Source organism: Mesoplodon mirus (genome assembly GCF_964341445.2).
Source record: "Mesoplodon mirus genome assembly, chromosome: 2".
NCBI classification, from domain to species: domain Eukaryota; kingdom Metazoa; phylum Chordata; class Mammalia; order Artiodactyla; family Ziphiidae; genus Mesoplodon; species Mesoplodon mirus.
The window spans coordinates 137452852-137478866 of record NC_138977.1 but is presented as its reverse complement, the minus strand read 5'-3'; the positions used below and the strand labels follow the sequence as shown (position 1 = coordinate 137478866).

The 26015-nt window shown below is 35.8% G+C and overlaps 1 protein-coding gene across 2 annotated transcripts in view; it reads right to left on the bottom strand.

Moving 5' to 3' along the window:
* The window catches only part of MFSD8 (major facilitator superfamily domain containing 8), a 43347-nt gene that overhangs the window by 9096 nt on the left and 8236 nt on the right, over positions 1-26015 (bottom strand). Inside the window, exons 2-8 of one of the 2 annotated variants that reach the window (XM_082611745.1) lie at positions 24392-24483; positions 19554-19597; positions 13786-14026; positions 12854-12967; positions 10598-10742; positions 9828-9883; positions 5737-5845 (exon numbers count right to left, since the gene is read on the bottom strand). In XM_082611745.1, coding sequence (XP_082467871.1) covers positions 5737-5845; positions 9828-9883; positions 10598-10742; positions 12854-12967; positions 13786-14026; positions 19554-19597; positions 24392-24483 — 801 coding nt within the window. Of the gene's footprint in view, positions 1-5736; positions 5846-9827; positions 9884-10597; positions 10743-12853; positions 12968-13785; positions 14027-19553; positions 19598-20681; positions 21175-24391; positions 24484-26015 lie in introns of those variants that run through there. The other variant, XM_082611746.1, reaches the window with a different exon arrangement.

Sequence of the window (26015 nt, the reverse complement as noted above, 5' to 3'; positions counted from 1 at the left end):
GCAACTTTTAGGAGTTCGCATGCTGCAACTAAGAGTGCACATGTTGCAACTGAGAAGTCCGCGTGCTGCATCTAAAAAGATCCCACCTGCTGCAACTAAGACCCAGCAAAGCCAAAATAAATAAATAAATAAATATTTTAAAAAATAAATAAATATATTTTTTAAAAAGCCGTATGGTAACTAACGGTCAACAAAGCCTACACAAGGCAGAGATTTTGTAATATACTAGCTTTCTTCAGGATCAGGGCTTAAACAGAGCTAAAATTTCTAGACTGAACCCAACATATATAAGTAGGGCGCTGCAGGACAGAAGGGAGTGGCAGGATATATCTAAAGTAATGAAAGAGAAGAACTTACAACCAAGATTACTCTACCCAGCAAGGATCTCATTCAGATTCAACAGAGAAATCAAAAGCTTTACAGACAAGCAAAAGCTAAGAGAATTCAGCACCACCAAACCAGCTCCACAACAAATTCTAAAGAAACTTCTCTAGGAGGGAAACACAAGAGAAGAAAAAGACCCACAAAAACAAACCCAAAACAATTAAGAAAATGGTAATAGGAGCACACATATCGATAATTACCTTGAATGTAAATGGATTAAATGCTCCAACCAAAAGACAAAGACTGGCTGAATGGATACAAAAACAAGACCCATATATAAGCTGTCTACAAGAGGCCCACTCCAGGGATTTTCCTGGTGGCACAATCGTTAAGAATTTGCCTGCCGACGCAGGGGACAGGGGTTCGATCCCTGGTCTGGGAAGATCCCACATGCTGCTAAGCAACTAAGCCCGTGAGCCACAACTACTGAGCCTGCACTCTAGAGCCCGCAAGCCACAACTACTGAGCCCTCATGCCACAACTACTGAGGCCCATGTGCCTAGAGCTTGTGCTCCATAACAAGAGAAGCCACTGCAATGAGAAGCCCACGCACCACAAGAAAGAATAGCCCCCGCTCACCACAACTAGAGAAAGCCCACACAGCAACAAAGACCCAACACAGCCAAAAATAAATAAATTAATTAAAATAATAAAAAAGAAGAGACCCACTTCAGGCCTAGGGACACATACAGACTGAAAGTGAGGAGATAGAAAAAGATGTGCCATGCAAATGGAAATCAAAAGAAAGCTGGAGGGCTTCCCTGGTGGTGCAGTGGTTGAGAGTCTGCCTGCCAATGCAGGGGACATGGGTTCGTGCCCCGGTGTGGGTGGATCCCTCATGCCGCGGAGCTGCTAGGCCCATGAGCCATGGCCGCTGAGCCTGCGCGTCCAGAGCCTGTGCTCCACAATAGGAGGGGCCACAACAGTGAGAGGCCCACGTACCGCAAAAAAAAAGAAAGCTGGAGTAGCAATACTCATATCAGATAAAATAGACTTTAAAATAAAGACTGTTACAAGAGATAAGGAAGGACACTACATAATGATCAATGGATCAACCCAAGAAGAGGATATAACAATTATAAATATTTATGCACCCAGCATAGGAGCACCTCAATACATAAGGCAAATGCTAACAGCCATAAAAGGGGAAATCGACAGTAACACAGTAATAGTGGGGGACTTTAACACCCCACTTACACCAATGGACAGATCATCTAGACAGAAAATAAATAAGGAAATACAAGCTTTAAATGACATGACAGACCAGATAGATGTAACTGATATTTATAGGACAGTCCACCCAAAAGCGGCAGAATACACTTTCTTCTCAAGCGCACATGGAACATTCTCCAGGATAGATCACATCCTGGATCACAAATCAAACCTCGGAAAATTTAAGAAAACTGAAATCATATCAAGCATCTTTTCCAACCACAACGCTATGTGATTAGAAATCAATTACAGGAAAAAAAACTGTAAAAAACACAAACACATAGAGGCTAAACAATACACTACTGAATAACCAAGAGATCACTGAAGAAATCAAAGAGGAAATTTAAGAAAATACATAGAAACAAATGACAATGAAAACATGACAACCCAAAACTCATGGGATGCAGCAAATGCAGCTCTAAGAGGGAAGTTTATAGTAATTCAATCTCACCTCAGGAAACAAGAAAAATCTCAAATAAACAATCTAAATTTACACCTAAAGCAACTAGAGAAAGAACAAAAACCACCAAAGTTAGTAGAAAGGAAGAAATCATAAAGATCAGAATAGAAATAAATGAAATAGAAATGAAGAAAACAATAGCAAAGATCAATAAAACTAAAAGTTGGTTCCTTGAGAACAGAAACAAAACTGATAAAACATTAGCCAGACTCATCAAGAAAAAAGGGAGAGTATTCAAATCAGTAACATTAGAAATGAAAAAAGGAGAAATTACAACTGACACCACAGAAATACAATGGCTCAGAAGAGACTACTTCAAGCGACTATATGCTAATAAAATGGACAACCTGGAAGAAATGGACAAATTCATAGAAAGGTACAACATTCCAAGACTGATTCAGGAAGAATTAAAAAATATAAACAGACGAATCACAAGTAATGAAATTCAAACTGTAATTATAAAGCTTGCAGCAAATAAAAGTCCAGGACCAGATGGCTTCACAGGCAAATTCTATCAAACATTTAGAGAAGAGCTAACACCTATCCTTCTCAAACTCTTCCAAAAAATTGTAGAGGAAGGAACACTCCCAAACTCGTTCTACAAGGCCACAATCACCCTGATACCAAAACCAGACAAAGATATCACAAAAAAAGAAAATTACAGACCAGTATCACTGATAAACACAGACGCAAAAATCCTAAACAAAATTCTAGCAAACAGAAACCAACAACACATTAAAAGGATCACACACCATGATCAAGTGGGATTTATCCCAGGGATGCAAGGATTCTTCAATATATGAAATCAATCAATGTGATACACCACATTAACAAATTAAAGAATAAAAACCATATGATCATATCTCAATAGATGCAGAAAAAGCTTTTGACAAAATTCAACACTCACTTATGATAAAAACTCTCCAGAAAGTGGGCATAGAGGGAACCTACCTCAACATAATAAAGGCCATATACAACAAACCCACAGCAAACATCATTCTCAATGGTGAAAAACAAAGCATTTCCTCGAAGATCAGGAACAAGACAAGGATGTCCACTCTCACCACTGTTATTCATCATAGTTTTGGAAGTCCTAGCCATGGCAATCAGAGAAAAAAAGAAATAAAAGCAATACAAATTGGAAAAGAAGTAAAACTGTCACCGTCTGCAGATGACATGATACTGTGCATAGGTAATCCTAAAGATTCCACCAGAAAACTACTAGGGCTAATCAATGAATTTGGTAAAGTTGCAGGATAAAAATTAAAGCAGAGAAATCTCTTACGTTCCTATACACTAAGAACGAAAAATCAGAAAGAGAGATTAAGGAAACAATCTCATTTACCATTGCAACAAAAAAGAATAAGATACCTAGGAATCAACCTACCTAAGGAGGCAAAAGACCTGTACTCAGAAAACTAAAAAACACTGATGAAAGAAATCAAAGATGACACAAACAGATGGAGAGATATACCATGTTCTTGGATGTGAAGAATCAATACTGTAAAAATGACTATACTACCCAAAGCAATCTACAGATTCAACGCATTCCCTATCAAATTACCAATGGCATTTTTCACAGAATTAGAACAAAAAATTTTACAATTTGTATGGAAACATAAAAGACCCCGAATACCCAAAGCAATCTTGAGAAAGAAAAATGGAGCTGGAGGAATCAGGCTCCCTGACTTCAGACTATACTACAACGCTATAGTAATCAAGACAGTATGGTACGGGCACAAGAACAGAAATATAGATCAATGCAACAGGAGAGAAAGCCCAGAGATAAACCCACACACCTATGGTCACCTAATCAATGATAAATGAGGCAAGAATATACAAGGGCGAAAAGACAGTCTCTTCAATAACTGGTGCTGGGTGATGGGACCTCTACATGTAAAAGAACGAAATTAGAACATTCTCTGACACTATACACAAAAATAAACTAAAAATGGATTAAATACCTAAATATAAGACCAGACACTACAAAATTCTTAGAGGAAAACATAGAACACTCTCTGACATAAATCACAGCAATGTCTTTTTGGATCCACCTCCTAGAGTAATGAAAATAAAAACAAAAATAAACAAATGAGACCTAATTAAATTTAAAAGGTTTTGCACAGCAAAGGAAACCATAAACAAAATGAAAAGACAACCCACGGAATGGGAGAAAATATTTGTAAATGAAGTGATGACCAACAAGGGATTAATCTCCAAAATATACAAACAGCTCATGCAGCTCAATATCAAAAAAAAAAAACAAACAACCCAATCAAAAAATGGGCAGAAGATCTAAATAGACACTTCTCCAAAGAAGACATACAGATGGCCAAGAGGCACTTGAAAAGACGCTCAACATCACTAATCATTAGAGAAATACATATCAAAACTACAGTGAGGTATCACCTCACACTGGTCAGAATGGCCATCATCAAAAAATCTACAAACAATAAATGCTGGAGAGGGTGTGGAGAAAAGGGAACCCTTTTGCACTGTTGGTGGGAATGTAAATTGATACAGCCACTATGGAGAACAGTATGGACGTTCATTAAAAAACTAAAAATAGAGCTACCATATGACACTGAATTCCCACTCTTGGGCATATATCTGGAGAAGACCATAATTCAAAGAGACACATGTACCCCAGTGTTCACTGCAGCACTATTTACAATAGCCAGGACATGGAAACAACCTAAATGTCCATCAACAGATGAAAGGATAAAGAAGATGTGGTACACATATACAATGGAAAATTACTCAGCCATAAAAAATTGGGTCATTTGTAGAGATGTGGATGGACCTAGAGTATGTCATACAGAGTAAAGTAAGTCAGAAAGAAAAAAACAATATCGTATATTAACGCATATATGTGGAATCTAGAAAAATGGTACAGATGAACTTATTTTCAGGCAGGAATTGAGACGCAGATGTAGAGAACGGATATGTGGACACGGTGGGGAAGGGGAGGGTGGGATGAACTGGGAGATTAGGATTGACTTATATACGCTACCATGTGTAAAATAGATAGCTAATGGAACCTGCTGTATATAGCACAGGGAGCTCAGCTTGATGCTCTGTGATGACCTAGGTGGGTGGTTTCATGGGGGAAGTGGGAGGCACGCCCCAGAGGGAGGGGATGTATGTATACATATAGCTGATTCACTTCATTGTACAGCAAAAACTAACACAATACTGTAAAGCAACTATACTCCAATTAAAAAACAAAAAAAGCCATGTGATAACTAATGGTCAACAAAGCCTACACAAGGCAGAGATTCTGCAATATACTAGGTATTTTCAGGATCAGGGCTTAAACAGAGTTAAAATCTCTAGATTGAACCCAACATACATATGTAGGGAGCTATATAGCTTAAAGTAAATTAAATTAATACACAAAGTTTTATAAGTATATTTATCATAAAACTCAGAGGAAAGGGAGAAAGACTAGTGAAACAGACTCCCTTATAAGGAAGGAAGATAAGGCAGTAAGATTACAGACAGAGAATTAACTACATTCAAGTTAAAGGCAAAAAATTTATATATGCTTTTTACATGATGATAAGAAAAATATGCCTTACATAAGGTTTTGAGAACATCTATATTCCTGATTAATATTGCATTAAGAAATACAGGTTATTTACACAATCAGATTTAGATGAAAACAGAAAAAAACTTACGTTTCAAAAAGGGCAAAGATAAACAGAATCACAAAAAACAGAACATTGGTGGCCATAACAGCAACTTGATCAATATTTCCTTGGGGGACCTGAACTTCATCTGTACTTGCTGTAGTAAACAGAAGAAAAATTATATTACCTACACAGCTAATTTTTCTTATGACACTAAAATACTGTAAAATTATACATAGCAAATTCAATGACTAAACATTTAAAATCATTTTTTAGGCTTTCAAAGCAATTTAAAAGTTAACAATTTACATAACAGAAATAACTTTTAAATGGCATTTAAAATTAAAGTTAATTTTCTTCCCAGGACATACACTTCAATTCTGTTACCTACAGGAAATGCTCAAATTTTCTATTTGGCGTCTCTCAAGCAAAAACAGAAATGTATGTCCATAGAATTCTATAAAATGATCTCATACTAAATACTACATTTGCTTTAAATTTCAGTTGCAGATTTTTTTCTACCTTACCTAAATTTTAAAGTTACACGGATTTCATGAAGACCTCAAAGAGTTTATTAAATAAGTTCTCAGTTCTATGATTCACCTCAATGGATATATAGTTTGAATTTTAACAGTATGTGGAATTACTATTAGTAAATATCCTTATTTTTTAACCACAATTTTTTAAGTCCTTATGTTATCATTTATATTTTTTGCAAAGAACTACCAAGATTTGATGGTGGTTTTATAAATTAGGAAGGCAAATGAGTTAAGATATTCACTTATCTTGAACTACATGGTTAAGTAACACACTCAATATAAGCTATATCTGATGTAATTGAGAAATGTGAAGCCATGTATTGATACATGTATGTATACACATCCATCATGCTATTTTATAATTTACCCACTAATTCAGAGTAAACCAGGTAAGTAATACAAGAATGTATTTATGTTATCTTTAACTGTATGTGTAGCAGAAGTGGGGTGATTTTCCTAAGACACAATAAATTTCTATAATTTTTTCATAATAGTGCCTGCCTTTATATCTCAGGATTCCTGAGGAGGAGTTCTTCCTCCAATAATAAGTGAGATTTGAAAATAGTCTGCTATACTTGGGGGCAATTAAGCACCTTGGACACTCGACATAGGGCTATGACCTCCCTTTCACACAAAGAAAACCAGTCACACCTTTGTCCAGTTCCTTTTCTGGGGTAGACTCTGGTCCCTGTGGGCCTTGAATTATTTTGGATAGACCTCCCTGATTCTCAATCACCACCTAGAAGCCAGTCTTTACTCCTTTGAATCAAATATCAACATTGCCCCAAGTTAGACTGGAGTTTACTTCATATGTGTTTAGTTTTCTGCAGCCTCCAACCAGTGCTAGCTTTAGTGGGGAGACTCAGAAATGTTGCATCCTAAACTGTGGGAACTGACTAGGTATCCTAATTATAAGAATTTTAAGAAAACACTACATATTGATTAAAAAACTGTGTAATTGGAAATTAAATCCTATCCCATGATAACATCTTTAATAATAGGAACAACTTGATATGTTTTATCTAAACATTTTTGAAATTTAAAAATGATCTTTGTTTTAAAAAAATTATTTTGAAGGACTTAGAAATCTTATGAAAGAAAATAGATCTCTCCTTTTTAAACTCTCATTTGTGCTTTAGAGCAGTGCTGTCCAATAGAACTCTGACGTGATGGAAATGTTCTTTCTCTCTACTGTCCAGTACAGCTAGCTGTTAGTCACATATACCCATTAACTAAGCACTTGACATGTAGCTTGTGTGGGAGTTCCCTGGAGGTCCAGTGGCTAGGACTCGCTTTCACTGATGTGGACCGGGTTCAATCCCTGGTTAGGGAACTAAGATCCTGCAAGCCACGCCACACAGCCAGAAAAAAAAAAGAAAAAAAATAGCTAGTGAGATAGTGAGAATGAGGAATTTCTTAAATGTAATTAAGTTTAAACAGCCCAATATGACTAGTGGCTACCACACTGGACAATATAGCTGTATGTTTTTGCTACTCAAAGTGTGGTTCATAGACCAGAAGCATCAGTTCCCATGGGAGCTTGTTATAAATGTAGATTCTCCCTCCCCAGGCCTACTGAAACAGACTCTGCATTTTAACAAGGTTCCCAGGTGCTTTCTAAGCATATTAAAGTCAATAAAGCAAGGATCTATATGGTTATCCCCTTCAACTTATGAAAGATTTCTTGTGTATCTTCCCTTTCTCAGCCCCTCAACCTCACCCTCTTTAACTTGCTCATTCTCTTTACCTTTAAAGAGGTAGAGAAATAGGTCCTTTAAGTTAGCATCCTGTCTTACACCTTTTCAAAAAAGTAGCTTAAACCCACTGCCGGCACTTCCTCACCACTCATTCTTTCTTTTTATTTTGAAAACTTTCAAACACATCCTTATCCATCTATGCCCTAGATTCAACAATATTTTGCCACACTTGATTCATCTACCCCTTCCTTTCCTCCCTTCTGTCACTCTCTCTTTGTTGCTATACTGTTTTTCACTAGATGATTCCCAAATTTCTATCTCTAGCTTTGATCTCTACTGCCAAAATTACAGATGCCTCTGGAATTTTTTAGTTGTTCTAGGGTAGCATTATATTTGGCTTGAAACAAATTGAAATCACCTTATCTTTTCAGCCAGTGTCCCTTCTTAAATTCTTCTTTCATTCTTTCAATTATCTAGAATCAAAACCCAGCAGACATCTTCAACAAGCCCCTCCATTCCTTAGTATTCCCTATCCAACCTGTCAGAATCTTTTTTTTTTTCTTCAAAAGCTCATATCTCATCCCTTCACCATTCTCAGTTACTGCTGTAGTTCAGGCCTTTACATATCTGGATTAGCCTCACTTGCAATCTGGCTATCATCATACTTCTCCTTTGTTCAAAATTTGCTATAGCTCCTCACCACTCTGCTCTCCACCCGACTACGTTTTTTTTTTTTTTTTTTTTTTTTTTTTGCGGTATGTGGGCCTCTCACAGCTGTGGCCTCTCCCGTTGCGGAGCACAGGCTCCAGACGTGCAGGCTCAGCGGCCATGGCTCACGGGCCCAGCCGCTCCGCGGCATGTGGGATCTTCCCAGACTGGGGCACGAACCCGCGTCCCCTGCATCGGCAGGTGGACTCTCAACCACTGCGCCACCAGGGAAGCCCCACCCGACTTTTAACTTTACTTTTAACTTTACTTTTACTTTTACTTTTTTACTTTTAACTTTACCTTCCACAAGTTTTGTTGTAAAAATTAAATAAAAATTTAAATAAAATGTCTATCAAAGAACTTGGTAAAATTAACAGTGTCTTTTCCAAAACTTTATAAACTCCTTGAGGACAAGGACTAAATTGCATTCTTTTGCATGGGGGGACAATCGCCAAGGAGGACATAACAAGGAGTACTTAAATAATGGTTTACTTAGTAAAATATACCTACTTACCAGACTGGGTACCTATTTATGAGTCAGAGAAAGATATGAAGGATGAAAATGTGTATTTGTAGAGTATACCAAAAGAATAAAAATACAAAAGAGAAACCATACTTATTCCCATGATTAAGCAAATAAAGAAATACTTGAGGGGCTTCCCTGGTGGCACAGTGGTTGAGAGTCCGCCTGCCGATGCAGGGGACGCGGGTTCGTGCCCCGGTCTGGGAAGATCCCACATGCCGCGGAGCGGCTGGTCCCGTGAGCCATGGCCGCTGAGCCTGCGCGTCCGGAGCCTGTGCTCCGCAACGGGAGAGGCCACAACAGTGAGAGGCCCCCGTAACGCAAAAAAAAAAAAAAAAAAAAAAGAAATACTTGAAACAGAAAGATACATTTGGTAGCAATAATACTGAAATCATTCCAAAGATCTCAAGGATTTTAGGATACTGGCTTTTTGAAAACAAGATGAAGTGATTTTTAGCAATGGTTTTAACCTTACCAATTGTGCACACCAAGTCACTGATATAGGCATGCCTTTAAAAAAAATCAACTTAGCTAACTTTCAACTTTGAAGATCTTCCCCAATTACCCATTGTATTGTCCTCAGAGACAAAATTCAAGTGAATATCAAAGAGACAGAATCATTAGAAACACTTTGTAATATTATAGTAATTTAGTCAAACAGGTTAATAGTACCTTCTTCAAAATTAATATTTTTACACTGTCGTCCTGAGTCATCCACACGATGTTCTCTTAAAAGAAAAACATAAATATTGTATCCATGAAAGGCTTAGTATAATAGATAATAGTTTAAATTTATTACTAGCTTTCTATTTTTTCACATTCTGGTATAGTTTCTTTTACTGTCTTCTGAGTAATGAAATTATTATGATATATAACCGATAAAATTTTTAAAATACAAGTTACAATTATTATATTATCATATAAAATGAAAAAAAACTCAATTCATCCAAAAGCACACATGAGCTGCCTTAATCAGTATTTGAAGTTTTCCAATGATTTTTAACATGATTTATAAACATTTTGGACTCTTGGATAAAACACTCCAAAGAAATATAAAGTAACAAAACTTCTGTAGTTTTATAAATTTTTTTCTAATATATAAAAGATAAGAGATACACATTATGAGTAACTTTTGTATCTAAGGTTGAACCTAATCATTAATCTACTTAAAATGTTGCTTTCATGCCATTTCCCCTACTTAGAAATCTATCATTAGTAAACCAAGACCAAACCTTGAATCTTTAAAGACCTTATAATCTGTTCTTATTCATCATCTATTATTTTAGTTATCAGTACCACATGCGTTAGCTGATCAGAAAATATGAACACAACTAGACATTAAAAACCAATTAAAGACATCATAGAAATAATTCTCCAACAATGATAATGTTTATTTAATTTCACAATCTATAAGAGTAGTTTTATCATTTCTATCTAATTACCTTAATACAGCAAGAATCAGAATAATATTTAAAATTCCCAGGAAGGCGCCAAGTAAAACTGGTGCTGTGTACATGTTTATCTGCAGCTTAATGGTATCCCATGTCACGCCCTTTTCTCCAATGAGTGCAAAACAAGTCTGAAAAACTTATTAAAATAAAATGTATACAGATTAATTATTATATGGGAGGCACAGGCTAAAATAAATGTGAGAAATATTTACCAGAGAATTGGAAGTAATATATGGAATCATCCATCTGCATCAGACATCCCAACAGGGGCAAGAAAATTGGTTCTTGGTGGGGAGAGGCAAAACATTTACTCTTTTTCTGTATAAAGCACAGATATGCATACAGTACATAAAACACGTACAATATAGGTCTGTGGTATTAAAATTTCATGGGATGGAGTGATTAGGAAAGAAATTTCTAAAAAGCCTCCTTAGGGAGACAATAACATAAAAATCGGTGAGAAGCACTGATGTACAGGCATTCACAAGGGATTATACCTAACATAACTTGTCAGTATTTTCTTTTTTTAAAATACATCTCTGTATGAAATTTAAGTTATACAATTTCTTCCATAAGTAAATTATTAAAGTTTAATCAATTTCATTATAAGAAACTGTGACATTTTAACTCAATATTTTAAAATATTACTGTGTATATGGTACTTAAATTATACATATTTAATATCATTTTCAATTTGGATCTGTGGTAAAAATCAGATTGGGTAAGTACTGGTTTGCTCTCCTGATTTAGATTCTATATCTCGTTCTGCCAGGACTTTACATGTAACCTTAGGGTGAGGATTAAGTAAAATACTGCACCTAAAGCACTTAGAACAGCATCTAGCATATGGTAAGCAGTCAATAAATGTTTGTGCTTATTGATGTGGTTATTATTGGAAAAGTCATCTAATCTTTTCAGGCCTACATTTACTCATCTTTAATACAAAATGTTTTAGTGAATAATCTTTTTTTTAATTTTTATTTACTTATTTATTTATTTTTGGCTGTGTTGGGTCCTCATTGCTGCACGTGGGCTTTCTCTAGTTGAGGCGAACGCGGGCTTCTCACTGCAGTGGCTTCTCTTGTTGAGGAGCATGGGCTCCAGGAGCGCGGGTTTCAGTAGTTGTAGCACACGGGCTTAGTTGCTCTGCAGCATGTGGGATCTTCCCAGACCAGGGCTCAAACCCGTGTCCCCTGCATTGGCAGGCAGATTCTTAACCACTGCACCACCAGGAAAGCCCCGTGAATAAACTTTAAAATGCTTTTTAGATTGCCAAAATATTTACTGAGAACCTAAGCCTATACCATGTACTGTGCTAGAAACTGAGGGTAGAATGGTAAATTTAAAAAGACCCAGACTATGCCCTCATGTATATAGTAAGGCAATAGGTTCAACTGTTCTAGATTTCTGCTTATATTTTATTCCAGAACACTGAACTAAAATACTAGATTTTGGTGGATTAGGAATTAGGCTTTCTTCTGTTGAAGTGAAGTAATGGAAGTAATGGAAACTGGAGGTTGGGGTGTTAATGATGAAGTAAACTGAGTTGGATTCAAATTGATGCTATTCATAACTGCAATATTAAAAGCATGGGCCAATTATATGGCTTTTCAAAGTTATGCTAGGCATAAAAAATTCATTTCTCTACTCATTTAGCAGAAAATTAATTGGCCTTAGGGAAATATTAAATCTCATTAATATATTTTTATATTCATTAAAGTATGAAAGCCTGGAAAGAAGAAGAGACTAGTAAATCTTTTTTAAACTCTTTCATTTTCTTCAACCTTAGAAAAGTCTTAAAGGTATGGGCAGAAGGGGAAAAAACCTCCTATAACTTTCCTCAAATCCTTCAATTAAAAGAATTTTGTTTCTGATAAACAGAAAAAAAAAGCAAACTCTTGCTGAGATGTCAAGGTAAATGATTATCTGACAGAACGTATACTTTGGAATCAGACAGTGAGGTTTGAATATCATATTTCCCATTTACTATCAGGGTGAGCCTGGATAATTTACTTAGATTCTCTATGCCTTGGTGTCCTAATCTGTACAGTGGGACTAATAACATTTAATTTAGGGAACATGAGTTAACACATATAAAGAGCCTAGCCTCACTGCTAGATCAAAAAATATCAGTTTCCTTCCCTTTGCATTCAGCTATGAGGTTTTATAACTGAATTGCATCTAACATTTGAACCTCAAAAGTTTTCCCAATTCAAATCCAAGTAATGATAAGTGAACAACACTTACCTGGACCTAGAATAAAACCTAATGCTTGACATGCACTTGTGTTTGCCATGGAACTTGTTCTTTCCTGAAGAGAGGTAGCACCAGCAATATATGATCTAATAACAGCTACATTTCCTAAGAAAAGACACAATAATGCAAAGTAAAAGAAAATATTCTCCAGTTTATAAAAATTCAACTTAATTTGGCTCTATACAGAAGAAGAAATATTAACCTACAACATAGTTACTGCTTCCTCTTTATGATTATACAAGGTATGTATAGTGAACAAATGTATCAATTAATGGAAAATATTGCTTTTACTAATATGAAAACACAGTTAAAGATGTGAATGAATGAAAAAATGGCATACAGGAAAGAAACTTTTTTTCATCATTAAATACCGAGAAAGCATTGAGTGAATGGAGTACTACTAATTGCTACACTGTTTTAAAAGAAATATGCTACCCTCTCTGCATGTTTATAAAAACAAATCCTAAAAATTTGAGTCAAAAAAATTTGCTGAGCTTTTATGTTGAAGAGACTCTGCTAGGGGCTAGAGAATATTTTCAAAAGTCATAGATTGTCTCTAATTACACTAAGTTTACTAGCTAGTTGGTGATAAGGGATGAAAACAGTGCAAAACAATATATAAGCAAATGCCAGAGACATGTTGGAGAAACAGTAGTGTAGCCTAAGAAAGCTTCATGGAAGAGGTGGAACTTGAACTGAATCTTGAAGGATGAAGAATCATGGGAACAGAAGAGAGAAACTATAGGTAATGGGAACATCATAAGCAAAGGCAAAATGATAGGAAAAATATTTGCAATGAGACATCTGTATGCTGACTGTCGTATAGGAGATTGAGAAGAGGTGACCCTAGATGAGAGAAGGCCATAAATGTCAGGATGAATGTGAGTCCAACACAACCAAAAATATACATCCATGCATATTACCTGCTCCAAATCCCACCAATCCACGAGCAACCAACATGTAGTATTTATTATGAGAAGCTGGAACCTGGACATATGCATACAGGCAGTTGGCTGCCACCGAAATGAAAATGGAAACAGTAAGAGGTTCTTTTCTTGGTCGATAGTTAGACCACAAACCAAATATAGGTGAAGCTACCATTTGGCCAAGGCTAAAAGAAGCAATAACCCAGCCCAAAAAACTTGCATCGGCAGTCTGATCAATCTGCGGAAAAAAAGTACAATGCTTTAAGAATTGTTATCCAAGAAAAGTAAAGTTAAAAATCTAAATACATTTTTTCTGACCGTGTAACATTTCTTATTCAAAAAATAAAAACAATAATGCTAACACATAAGTTTTATAACACCATTACTTACAGTAAGGAATTCAAACTTCTGACATTACAATTAAATGTGTTAACAATTCACTATACACAAGGAAAAATGTTTAGGAAACTTCATCTTTTAGAACAATTATAGAAATTCTGCCATAAAAATCTTGTTAAAAAAATCACATTATATACCTAACAATAACATCATAAAAATAATATGCCATTCTTTAATTCTTGTAAAGTAAATACAATTATTTACCTTATGCTACTCTATAAACTAAACAACCATTAGCACTGTGAATCTATTTTTTTAACTGGGCACAATAATCAAATACTTAAAGACAATAATAAAATTTCTCTCATTAAACCTACTACTAATTCTTCCTTTCAGCATAGACAATCCAGGATTCTACCAAAGAGGATTTATATATCATTAATACTGAGGTTAAAACCAAATGATTACAACTCAGAAAATACTTTCAGAAAACAGAAAATTTTAGCTTACAAAAGGGACTATGGAATAAATCAACAGATTGGGTTTTTTAAAATATGGTAGGTTATATAATAATTTGGAAAAATAAGAGTCATTAAATTTTAGGACATAAGTTTAAACATATATAGGTTAAGTGGTAGAACAACTTAATAAGGAAAACCATGGCCTTTTCTTTTCCAAAGATATTTTTAAAAAGCTTAAAATGAAGATATTTAGGTACATTTCTGTTCGTGTGGGATGAGAAATAAGAGTGAATAAGTATAATGACTTCATGTCATATAAATTTAAAAATTAATTTAAAAAAAGCAATGAAAACAATTTTAATATTAAATGTCTAGTGGTTTGAAAGCAAGAGGAAAAAAGTGTCTTCTCAGGATATCAATTGATCATAATAGTCAAGTGTCCGTTTCATTGACAGAAGTGAGCTGACTCTTGAAGACGGCTCTAACAATTTTAACAACATTTGCTATTTTTATTGGATACTATTCTTTACAATGACTGGAAAACTGGAATCTGCTAGAATTCTGCTAGAATTGTAACAGGAAAGTAAAATGGTTTGGAAGATACAGGTTCTATACTACAACAGAAGGTATCAGTTCAGTAATTGAACTGTTATCTGTGCTCCTGTGTGTTTCTCTCTCTCTTATAGTAATAACAGCATGTTGTTTCCAATCCTCTGGCCACCTCTAATGATCTCTATCATATTGTTTTCAGGATAAAGTCTAAACTACTTATTATGTAAAACTAGCTCACAAGCTGGTCACTGTCTCTCCTCTCGAACTTCATCTCTCTGCATGCTCCCTCCCCCCAGTTCTAACTTCCAGCCACACAGAACTTTTTGAAGTTTCCAAATTGAGTCAAGCTCTTTGCTTCCAGGCCTTTGCACAGGATCCTCTACTGCCCCTTCCATCAGGAATGCCTTTCCAAACTCCTACTCCGTGGCCCAGACTGCCCCTTCTGGTGACCAGTTTCTGTAGGCCTTCCAAACTCAGCTCAGATGTAACTGCTTTTGGGAAATCTTCCAGGATCTCTTTAGTCTGGATCAGCAACATCTCCCTAACCCCCATGTCTGTCTGTCTGTGTCAGTCTGTGTGTATGTCTCTCTCTCCCCCAGCCCCCACTCCTTCTGTCTCTCTCTGCCTCTCTCCCTCTCCCTCTGGCTCTCTCTCCCCTGTGAACACGTACACACACTCACACATCATGCTCTTAGGCTTTTACCCACTCATATTGTATGGTAATAATCTGTAAACTTGAAGTCCACAGTGCGTAGTACTGAATTTCAAAATATTCTTCTCTAAACATGTTAATAATATTGACAAAGTCAAAGTTCTAGAACTCTTAATGCTTCGCTATGGGAGCTGAGATGTGTTCCAAGCCTCCTCAACTATTTACTTATAGATTATTGCATATTCATCCAATTAACAGTCACTAAGGCCTTCTCTGCGACAAAACCTGTGTGAGGCAATATGAACACAAATTGAATAAACACAGTTCTTGCCATCAAGGAGTTTCCAAACCAGGTTCTACTTATCTGATTCTGAAAAATCCTACATTTTTGAGTAGCTGAGGAAAAACACCAGCATGCTTTAATTCTTTATGGGGGTAACTTCACAGAGTTGTTATGAGAATTATTTAAGTCAAGACATGTATAGTGCCTAGGGTCATGTCTGCCTATAGTATGCACTACATGAATGTTACCTATACATAAAAAATTAGTATTTCTTGGTATTTTGTTTTTACTGATATGTCGGTTTTATTATTATATTTTATTGTAACATGCATGAGTAGTCCCACTATGTCCCTGGGCCTATAGATAACCTATCATTCCAATTTAAAATCTGAGTTTAAGAATATGAGTTTTGGGCTTCCCTGGTGGCGCAGTGGTTGAGAGTCCGCCTGCCGATGCAGGGGACATGGGTTCGTGCCCCGGTCCGGGAAGATCCCACATGCCGCAGAGCAGCTGGGCCCGTGAGCCATGGCCACTGAGCCTGGTGTCCGGAGCCTGTGCTCCGCAATGGGAGAGGCCACAACAGTGAGAGGCCCGCGTACAGCAAAAAAAAAAAAAAAAAAAAAGAATATGAGTTTTCCTGGAAATCAATCACAACTCTGGGCAACACAGGCTATGGAATCACTGGGCTGATAGCTGTCTATCAGCCAGGGCCAGAAGCACAAATCAGAGATTCACAGCAGTGCCAAATTCCTTTCAGACAGATAACTTACTGTTTGGGGGTTTTAGAGGGGTGGTTTTGGCCTAGCTTTTTATCTTTCTCACAGATGACTTTTAAGCTAAGTAATATTTGGTAACATATTATCCTAAAAGAGATAGTAGTCTTAAATTAAAAATGAAAATTTTGATAAATAGCAATGACCTACTGTATAGCACAGGGAACTATATTCAGTAGCTTATAAAAACCTATAATGGAAATGAATCAGAAAAAGAATGTGTATATGTGTGTGTGTGTGTGTGTGTGTGTGTGTGTATAACTGAATCACTTTGCTTTACACCTGAAACATTGTAAATCAACTATACTTCAATAAAATAAATAAACAAATAACATTTTTAAAAAAGAATGAAAAATCTTAAGACAGTAGGTAACATAGCACTGTAGAGTCAGATTTTGGTTTCAGATAGGCTTGATTCTACCATTTTCTAGCTGTGTGATCTTGGGCAAGCTACCTAACTTCTCTAGTCTGAGTTTCTTTATCTGTTAAACAGGAGTGATAATGACCATCTCACAGAGTTGTTATAAAGATCAAAAGATGATTTAGATGAAAGATTTAGTATTGTGCCTGGCACACAATGAGCTATCAATATTATTATGAAATAACTTGAGAAAATTAACTCACAAGGTTTTTGGTGAAAATGTTATGCTTGTCTTGCCGAAGAACTAGGGATGTTCATGTGCTCTCAATAAATTTACCTTTGAAGAGATTACAAATATCTGGAGAAAGGAGTGTACCTTTTCAAAATTCAACTTACTATGCTGAGTAGACCCAATTTTGTAAATACCTTTCTTTTGAGAATTTTGAGGTTAAACAAACTAGATACAGGGACCATAGAAATCAAGAGTTTTGATACATGGAAATACATATTTTAGCACAGAAGATATTGCTCCAGAATTGTTAAATATTCTGTTCCAATTCTAATAATTCTGCCAGTATGGAAAGAATTTTTAGTGTCATGAGTAATGATTTCATGTAAAATAAGTTTTTAATTAGTTTAAATTAATTTTCAAAATGGCAGTGAAAATGTGGCATTAAATCACTAAAAAGTAAAATGTGTATTTTTTTCCTATATTTCTTTTAAAAGATAGCATAAGAAAATAGTATTTTTAAGTTAAAAATTATAAAACCTAAAAATCTAAAATGAAATATAAGATGTCAATAAATTTCTTATATAATAGGTATAATTTTTAAACCCTAAATATTCATCAAATGTGTCTACTATTTTTATTGAAGCCATCCAACCATTCTAACAATCTTGTAGAGAAGTTAGGTAAACTCTCTGTAACATGCTGTTACAACACTCAATGATAAGTATTAATGATAAAGGGATATGGAAGCACATAGGAAAACCTTCTAATGCCAACTGGGGTGAGGGACAGTACGAAAAGGCTTTTCAGAGGAGGTGACGTTGGAGCAAAGCCTTGAAGAATTAATAAAAAATAGTGGAGAAGAAGGGAGGAAGGGAATGGCAGAGGAAAGGAGAGATGGAGGGAAGGAAAACACTCCAGAAAAAAAAAGGAGGAAAAAATGTAAAGATCTGAGGACCTTAGGTTCATCAAAGTACATGATATAATAAATTACTGGCTATAGATCTAATATTGGCCAAGGCTCAGGATCTAGGCTGAAACACACACACACACACACACACACACACACACACACTCTCTCTCTCTCTCTCTCTCTCTCTCTCTCTCTCTCTCTCTCCTCTGGAGAAAACCAAAATATAAGGGGCAAGTTGATAAAGAAAAATACACAAAATAATTTAAGAATAAAGAGTTAAGAGTAATGTCATGGAAGCTAAGAAACAGTTTCAAGAAGCAAAGAGAGGACAACAATGTCAAACACTACCCCAATGTCACCTAAAGTAAGGACTGAAAAGTATCTACTATTTGGTGAGCGATTAAGTCATTGGAGACCTCATCAAGAGCAGTTGTAGGGTAGCAGAGGAGTTAATCAGATTGTAGCAGGATAAGGAGTGAAGAAGAGTTAGGAAGCACAGAGGAACTCCTTCAAGAACCTTAACTGAAATATTATTATAGATTAATTATGTCTTCAACTTAAATACTGATTTTTAATAAATTCATTACTGGAATTTTCAGATAGAACTGACAGTTATATGTCAAATATATTTTTTAAAAAGGTAGAATTGACAGGACTTGATCATCAACTGATGATCAACTGATGTCAGAGTACCCACCAAACTTGCATCTTCTTGTCACTCCCTCCTTCCCATGTAGTAACCACAGCATCAAAATACATATATTGTCTATTCTTTTCACACTGTCACCTGACATCCCAAATTAATTCTATCAGAAAGCATCAAGTTATTCGATAGCAATATCACTTACACATTATAGGAATTCAGACTATGTCTAGCTTAGTTTCCTTTTTATTTGGGAAGGGGTGTGGATGGGATGGGAAAGTGGCTAATAAGTAGGTGACCATACATCTACATTTGCCTGCAATTGTCTGGATATAATCCTATTTTCCTGCTAAAGCACTCTTTTCACTTCAAGAGTGCTCTGGTTTGCACAATAAAGCATACAGTTACCTTACTTATAAGCCTCTTTTGAAGAATTATTATCTCAAGTTATTTTAATAAAGATTAACTCAGAATACCAAAGAGAGTCTCTAGAAAACTCTTAACTACATAAGAGTTATTACTACTACAGCTACATAAGAGATGAATAAAGTGCACAAACCTTTTGGAGATATGGCCATATTGACATTATCACAATAGAAAATCCTGTGAAGAGACAAATTCTGTTATTTATGCTTATAATAATTTCATCACTATAGATACAAATTTTTGAACTATAGCATGGATTTTAAAACATCATTCTGAATTTACAAACTTATGACCACAAACATCTAATTTATTAAGCAATGGGGTTTTATTTATCAAAAGGAAAATAAATATTAAAGGCTAGAAAACATATATATAATGACAGTCCCTCACCACAATTAACATAATAAAAGCAGAGGACCTATTTCTCCTTATTCACGTGTCTTTACTGTAAATGAAAATTACTGGAACTTCCTTGGTGGCAGAGTGGTTAAGAATTTGCCTGCCAATGCAGGGGACATGGGTTCGAGTCCTGATCTGGAAGGATCCCACATGCCGTGGAGCAACTAAGCCCATGCGCCACAACTACTGAGCCTGCGTTCTAGAGCCCACAAGCCACAACTACTGAGCCCGCATGCCACAACTACTTAAGCCGTGCACCTAGAGCCCGTGCTCTGCAGCAAGAGAAGCCACCGCAATGAGAAGCCCGCGCACTGCAACGAAGAGTAGCCCCTGCTCACCACAACTAGAGAAAGCCCATGCACAGCAATGAAGAACCAATGCAGCCAAAAATAAATAAATTTATTTATTTTTTTATTTTTTATTTATTTATTTATTTTTTTTTGCGGTATGCGGGCCTCTCACTGCTGTGGCCTCTCCCGTTGCGGAGCACAGGCTCCGGACGCGCAGGCTCAGCGGCCATGGCTCACGGGCCCAGCCGCTCCGCGGCACATGGGATCCTCCCAGACCGGGGTACGAACCCGTATCCCCTGCATCGGCAGGCGGACTCCCAACCACTGCGCCACCAGGGAGGCCCTAAATTTATTTTTTTTAAAAAAGAAAAGAAAATTACTGACAGCTTTGTTAAGTTTTTATAGCAGAAATGAATGGAGATAAGGCTACTTTGTTATAGACGAATTGCTAGACTTCTAATCTGTGTTGTTTGGGAGAGATAATTCACTGCAGGGAGGACTAAGAAGAAGGAAAATGATCTTTAAAGGGGGCAGTGGCTATAAAGAACCAGAATTTCTCAAGATGGGCATACCTTAAAAGAAAATTATCTCTGCTAGCTTTTATTGCTTGAGAACTGTAATGATAAACTCCAATTTTTTTGTCAATTTTAAATATTAGGCACATCCAATCACAATTCTATCAAGGCTGTTTTAAAAAAAAAACAGCTCTATTAAGATATAATTCACAATGAATTCACCCATTTAAAGTGTACAATTCAATGGCTCTTAGTGTGCCAGATATGTGCAACCATGACTACAGTCAATTTTACAATATTTTAGTCACCTCAAAAAGAAACCCTGGACCCTTTAGCTATACTCTTCTATCCTCTATCATTTCCCCAAAAGCCCTAAGCAACCACTAATCTACTTTCTGTCTCTATAGATTTTCCTATTTTGGACTTTCACATGAATAGAACCACACAATATGTGGTCTTTTGTGTCTGGCTTCTTTCTTTGCATAATGCTTTCAAGGTTCATCTATGTTGTAGCAGTATCAGTACTACATTCCTTTTTAAAAGTCTGTTTTAAAAAATAATTTAATTATTAGTTTCATCTTAGTGTATTTTGAATTAACACATTGACTTGATGAAAAGAATCAACTAATGTTTGAAAATAAGACTACTATCTCACAATCAAGTAACTTGTAAACAGGTAAAATGTTTCACATGCCAATTAAAATCTAAAGTTAAAAAACTTATTTCTGTTAAATTTGAAATTATTACTTATATTTTAGATAAATGAGTACAAAAATTAGAAGTGCTTTAAATAAAAAAACAATCTGGGGCTTCCCTGGTGGTGCAGTGGTTGAGAGTCTGCCTGCCGATGCAGGGGACACGGGTTCGTGCACCGGTCGGTCCGGGAAGATCCCACAAACCATGGAGCGGCTGGGCCTGTGAGCCATGGCCGCTGAGCCTGTGCATCCGGAGCCTGTGCTCCGCACCGGGAGAAGCCACAACAGTGAGAGGCCCGCGTACCGCTAAAAAAAAAAAAAAAAAAAAAAAAATCTGTTGCAGAGATTGTTACCTAAACAACATTCATTTGCCCCCTTCCTCCTCTCTGATAGAATCCTGGTTGTATTGAGGTATACATCATACATCATTCCTCCACAAAGCCACAGGCTTTAGAGGACACTGTGTCCACCCCAAAATCCAGAGGTTAGATCCTGATTAGATCTCACTATCCCAGCTGATGATGGGTTTAGAAATTAACAGGTAACCCAATTCTGACCAGTGAAAAATAAGGGGAGGTCTACTTTGGGACCTCCAAGAAAGGACTCCTCATATCTTTGGAGGTTTAAAAAATAAGTCCCTTTCAATCAATAAAAATTACTGTGGAGGATGTGACACGTGGAACTGCTGCTGCATCCCTCCTATAGCCTAAGAATGATGGCAATATGCAGAAGAGAGCAAAACCAAAAAACTTATTCAGAAGCAGAGCCAGTGAACTTCACCTGGAGTTGTCCCACTATGGATATCTTATAAGAAAATACAAATTACTGTTCAAGCCAATCTGAATCAACATTTTTTCCTGATATTTGTGGAAAGCATAATAATAGATATACAATCCAAAAAACTTTATTTTGTACTTTTCTTTAGTTTTAGCTTTATTTAAAATCTATTTTTACTCAATGTTGAATCATAAAGAAGACTGGCAAGAGAGAGAGAATAAGAGGGTGACCTGGGATAAATGGAAAGGATATGGAAAACAACTTAGTCAAATGACCTTCACTAAATCCATCTCAGGGAAAGAAACCATTTGTAAAATTATTGCCTATGGACTTAGAGTCCATGCTTGGAAAAAAAATTGATTCCCTAAAACATTCCTTTATAAACTATCACAGTATTGAGAATTCCTATATATTTTCATTCCTTACCATTTTTAACATAATTACAGTTCTTAATATTAAATTTTTTTCCTCATAAAGGTTAACTTTTTCAGTAAATATGTTTTCAGAAATAATGTTAATAGGTTAAAATAATCAAGCTATACAGATCAATATTCTTGGACTTTACTATTGGTATGTGTCAATATAAAAGTTAAATGAGGTTCACAGGCAACAAAAGTAAAAAGCAAATACATTAAACTACATCAAAATTTAAAACTTCTGTGATTCAAAGGGCACAATCAGCAGAGTGAAAAAAAGAGTCACGGAATGGTTGAAAATATTTGCAAATCATATATCTGATCAGGGATTAATATTCAGAATATATAAAGAACTCCTACAACTCAACAACATAAAACCTTATTTAAAAAATGGGCAAAGGACTTGAACAGACATTTCTCCAAAGAAGATATACAGATAGTCAATATGCACGTGAAAAGATGCCTAACGTGAGTAATCATCAAGGAGATACAAATCAAAGCCACAATAAGCTACTACTCCATTAGAATGACTAATGTCAAATAAACATAAAATAAGAGTTGGTGAGGATGTGGAAAAATCTGAACCCTGACTGTTGATTGGAATGTAAAATGCAGCAGCAGCTATGGAAAAAAGTATAGCAGTTCCTCAAAAAGTTAAAAATAGAATTATCATATGATATAGCAATTCCACTTCTGGATATATACCCAGAAGAACTGAAAGCAGGATGTGAAAGAGGTATTTGCACACCCATGTTCACAGCAGCTATTTGTAAGAAACAAAATATGGAATCAACCCAAATGTTCATCAACAGATAAATGGATAAACAAAATGTGGTATATACTGAAGGGGATCAGAACATGCTACCCCAAAATTTGGCATATTGATTATTTTGAGCTGAAGGCAACTAACAAACAGCAGACACAGAAGGGCTTTCTGTCTTCCCCCTTTCTGCCTAAAAACTGGGCATAAATTTCCCCTGAGAAATGTGCTCCTCCAGTACCAGGAAGAAGAAAACATTCTTATAACTACAGATGGAGCATCAATGCTGAGATGAGTCTGCACAAACAAACCTTACTCAAATAACCCTCATCCTCCATTAGTTACCCCATGTATTTCCTAGTCACTTTCCCACAATTTACCATCCCTAGAAAGCCAGCCCCTTTTCTTTGTCTAGTCACCTCTCCATAATTAGAGACCCTTGTTAAAATAGTATATAAGTCCCTGAGTCTAACCCTTTCTTTGGGGTTTTCACTTTTCTATGAAGCCCCATATCTCACATGAAAATATTAACATCAAATAAATGTTTATGCTTTTCTCCTGTTGATCTGCCTTTTGTCAGTTTAATTTGCAGGCCCCAAATTAAAAACCTTTCCTTTACTTTCTTAGCTATAAAACCTAACAAAGTAAAGGAAAAGTTTTCCCTCTCCTAGAATTTATACAGCAGACTATTGTTCAGCCTTAAAAAGGAAGGAAATTCTGACACATGCTACAACATGGATGAACCTTGAGGACATTACGCTAAATGAAATAAACTAATCACAAAATTAAAAATACTGTATGATTTCATTTATATGAACTATCTAGAGTAGTCAAGTTCATAGAAACAGAAAGCAAAATGATGGTCAATGGTGGCTGAGGGAAGGGGAGATGAGTTGTTGTTTAATGGGTATAGAGTTTCAATTTTGCAAGATAAAAAAGTTCTGGAGATTGGTTATACAACCATGTAGAGATATTTAACACCTCTGATCTTAGAAATGGTTAAGATGGTACATTTTATGTTATGTGGTTTTTACCATAATAAAAAATAATTTTAATTAAATGACATTAAAATATTTTTTATCTAAAGTTTAAAAATTATGTATAATTTCTAATACTTACCTACACTGCTAAGAAACATAGTAAGATACAGAATCCTAATAGATCTCCATCGGCTCTTATAATGCTCCTCAGTTTCTATAATATCCCATTCTCTAGGTATAAAGAAGAAAAAAGTAGTATAAAGTTATCTCAGTACATGCAAATCTTTCTGTGGCACAATTTTATTTTCTCTCTCCTAAAGTCATGAAAATTATATGATAGAGGTATAATTTACTAATATTGGTTTTTACTATACTAATTCATCTATAAATAATTATTATATCTTTTAATTTCCATGGATTATATTTATGGATCACTGTGCATAGAAACTTGGGAGACATGAGGCAGCTTAAAAAGGCAAAACATTTTGTGAACCAATTATTTTGCTATTGTTGGCATGCTATAAACTTATGAATCAAGCATGTTTAAATTTGCTAAACTGACAAAATGAATAAAGCACATCAAAATAAATAAAATAAAATAGCTACAACCATTAGATCTCCTACAGGTGGGATATACAACTAGTAACTATTAAATGATAATAACTGTCATCATTATGACATGCTCTACTTGATGACAGCAAATTAACTTTGCTGTAGGAAGCTATTTTAGTTGGGTACTTTCAGCAAAATTAATATAAAGGTGACACCAGGAAGGTTTGATGTGACCTAAGACATTCATAACTCTGGGACTTCCTGAAACATTTGTCTTTGCTCCAACACAGGTTACCAGACAAGCTCTGTTAGTGGACCAAAGAGAGACCAAGGCCCCTCCAGACTGGGCTGACCTTTCATTATCACCCTTGACCTGGATTAAGGGCAAGTATGTTAACCACGTAGCCTACCTCTGTCAGGTGATAACATTAGCATGTGTACCCATTACATTTTCACATATGCACACAAAAAGAGTTAACAAATTTACCGTAATATAAGCATTATGTTTTCAAATAATTAAAACAAGCACAACAGACAAAATGCCATCTTATGTTCCAACATTATTTTCTAAAATAGACTTAGAACTGTTAGTCTTCAAAAAAGAAACTATGTTTTTTTTAAATGTGACGTGACTGGGAATGTTAGAGAGGGAATGAAGAAAAGAAATAACATTTATTAGATCTATTATGTGCCAGATATATCAGTTCCTGGTATAATATATATGAAGTGCTTAACACTGTATACGCTGTTCCACAAAAATAGACTGTAATGTCGCATACCTGAAAAATAGCAGAACCCCAGATGCTCGTATTTGCAAATCAATATATTGAAATTTGGAATACATAATGCAGATACAGGAAGTCCCCTACACACGAACCTTCAAGTTGCAAACTTTCAAAGATGCGAACATGCGTTCGCATGTCCAAACACATAAGTTAGTTCACATGTCTGGCAAACAGTGTCACATGTGTGCATCCTCTAAAAGTGGTTGTGCTTTTGTGTACTTTACTGTACAGTACTGTATAGAGTACAGTAGTACAGTATCTTTATTTCAAGCCCAGGATGTCCGGAAGCAAGTGTAAAATCAGCGGTGATGTGTCTGGTACCGCTAAGAAGTGTCAAGTGATAACGATAGGAACAGAAGTGAAAATAATTGAGAGAGTGGAGCAAGGCAAAAAGATGGTTGACGTCGCTCATTCTTATAACATGAA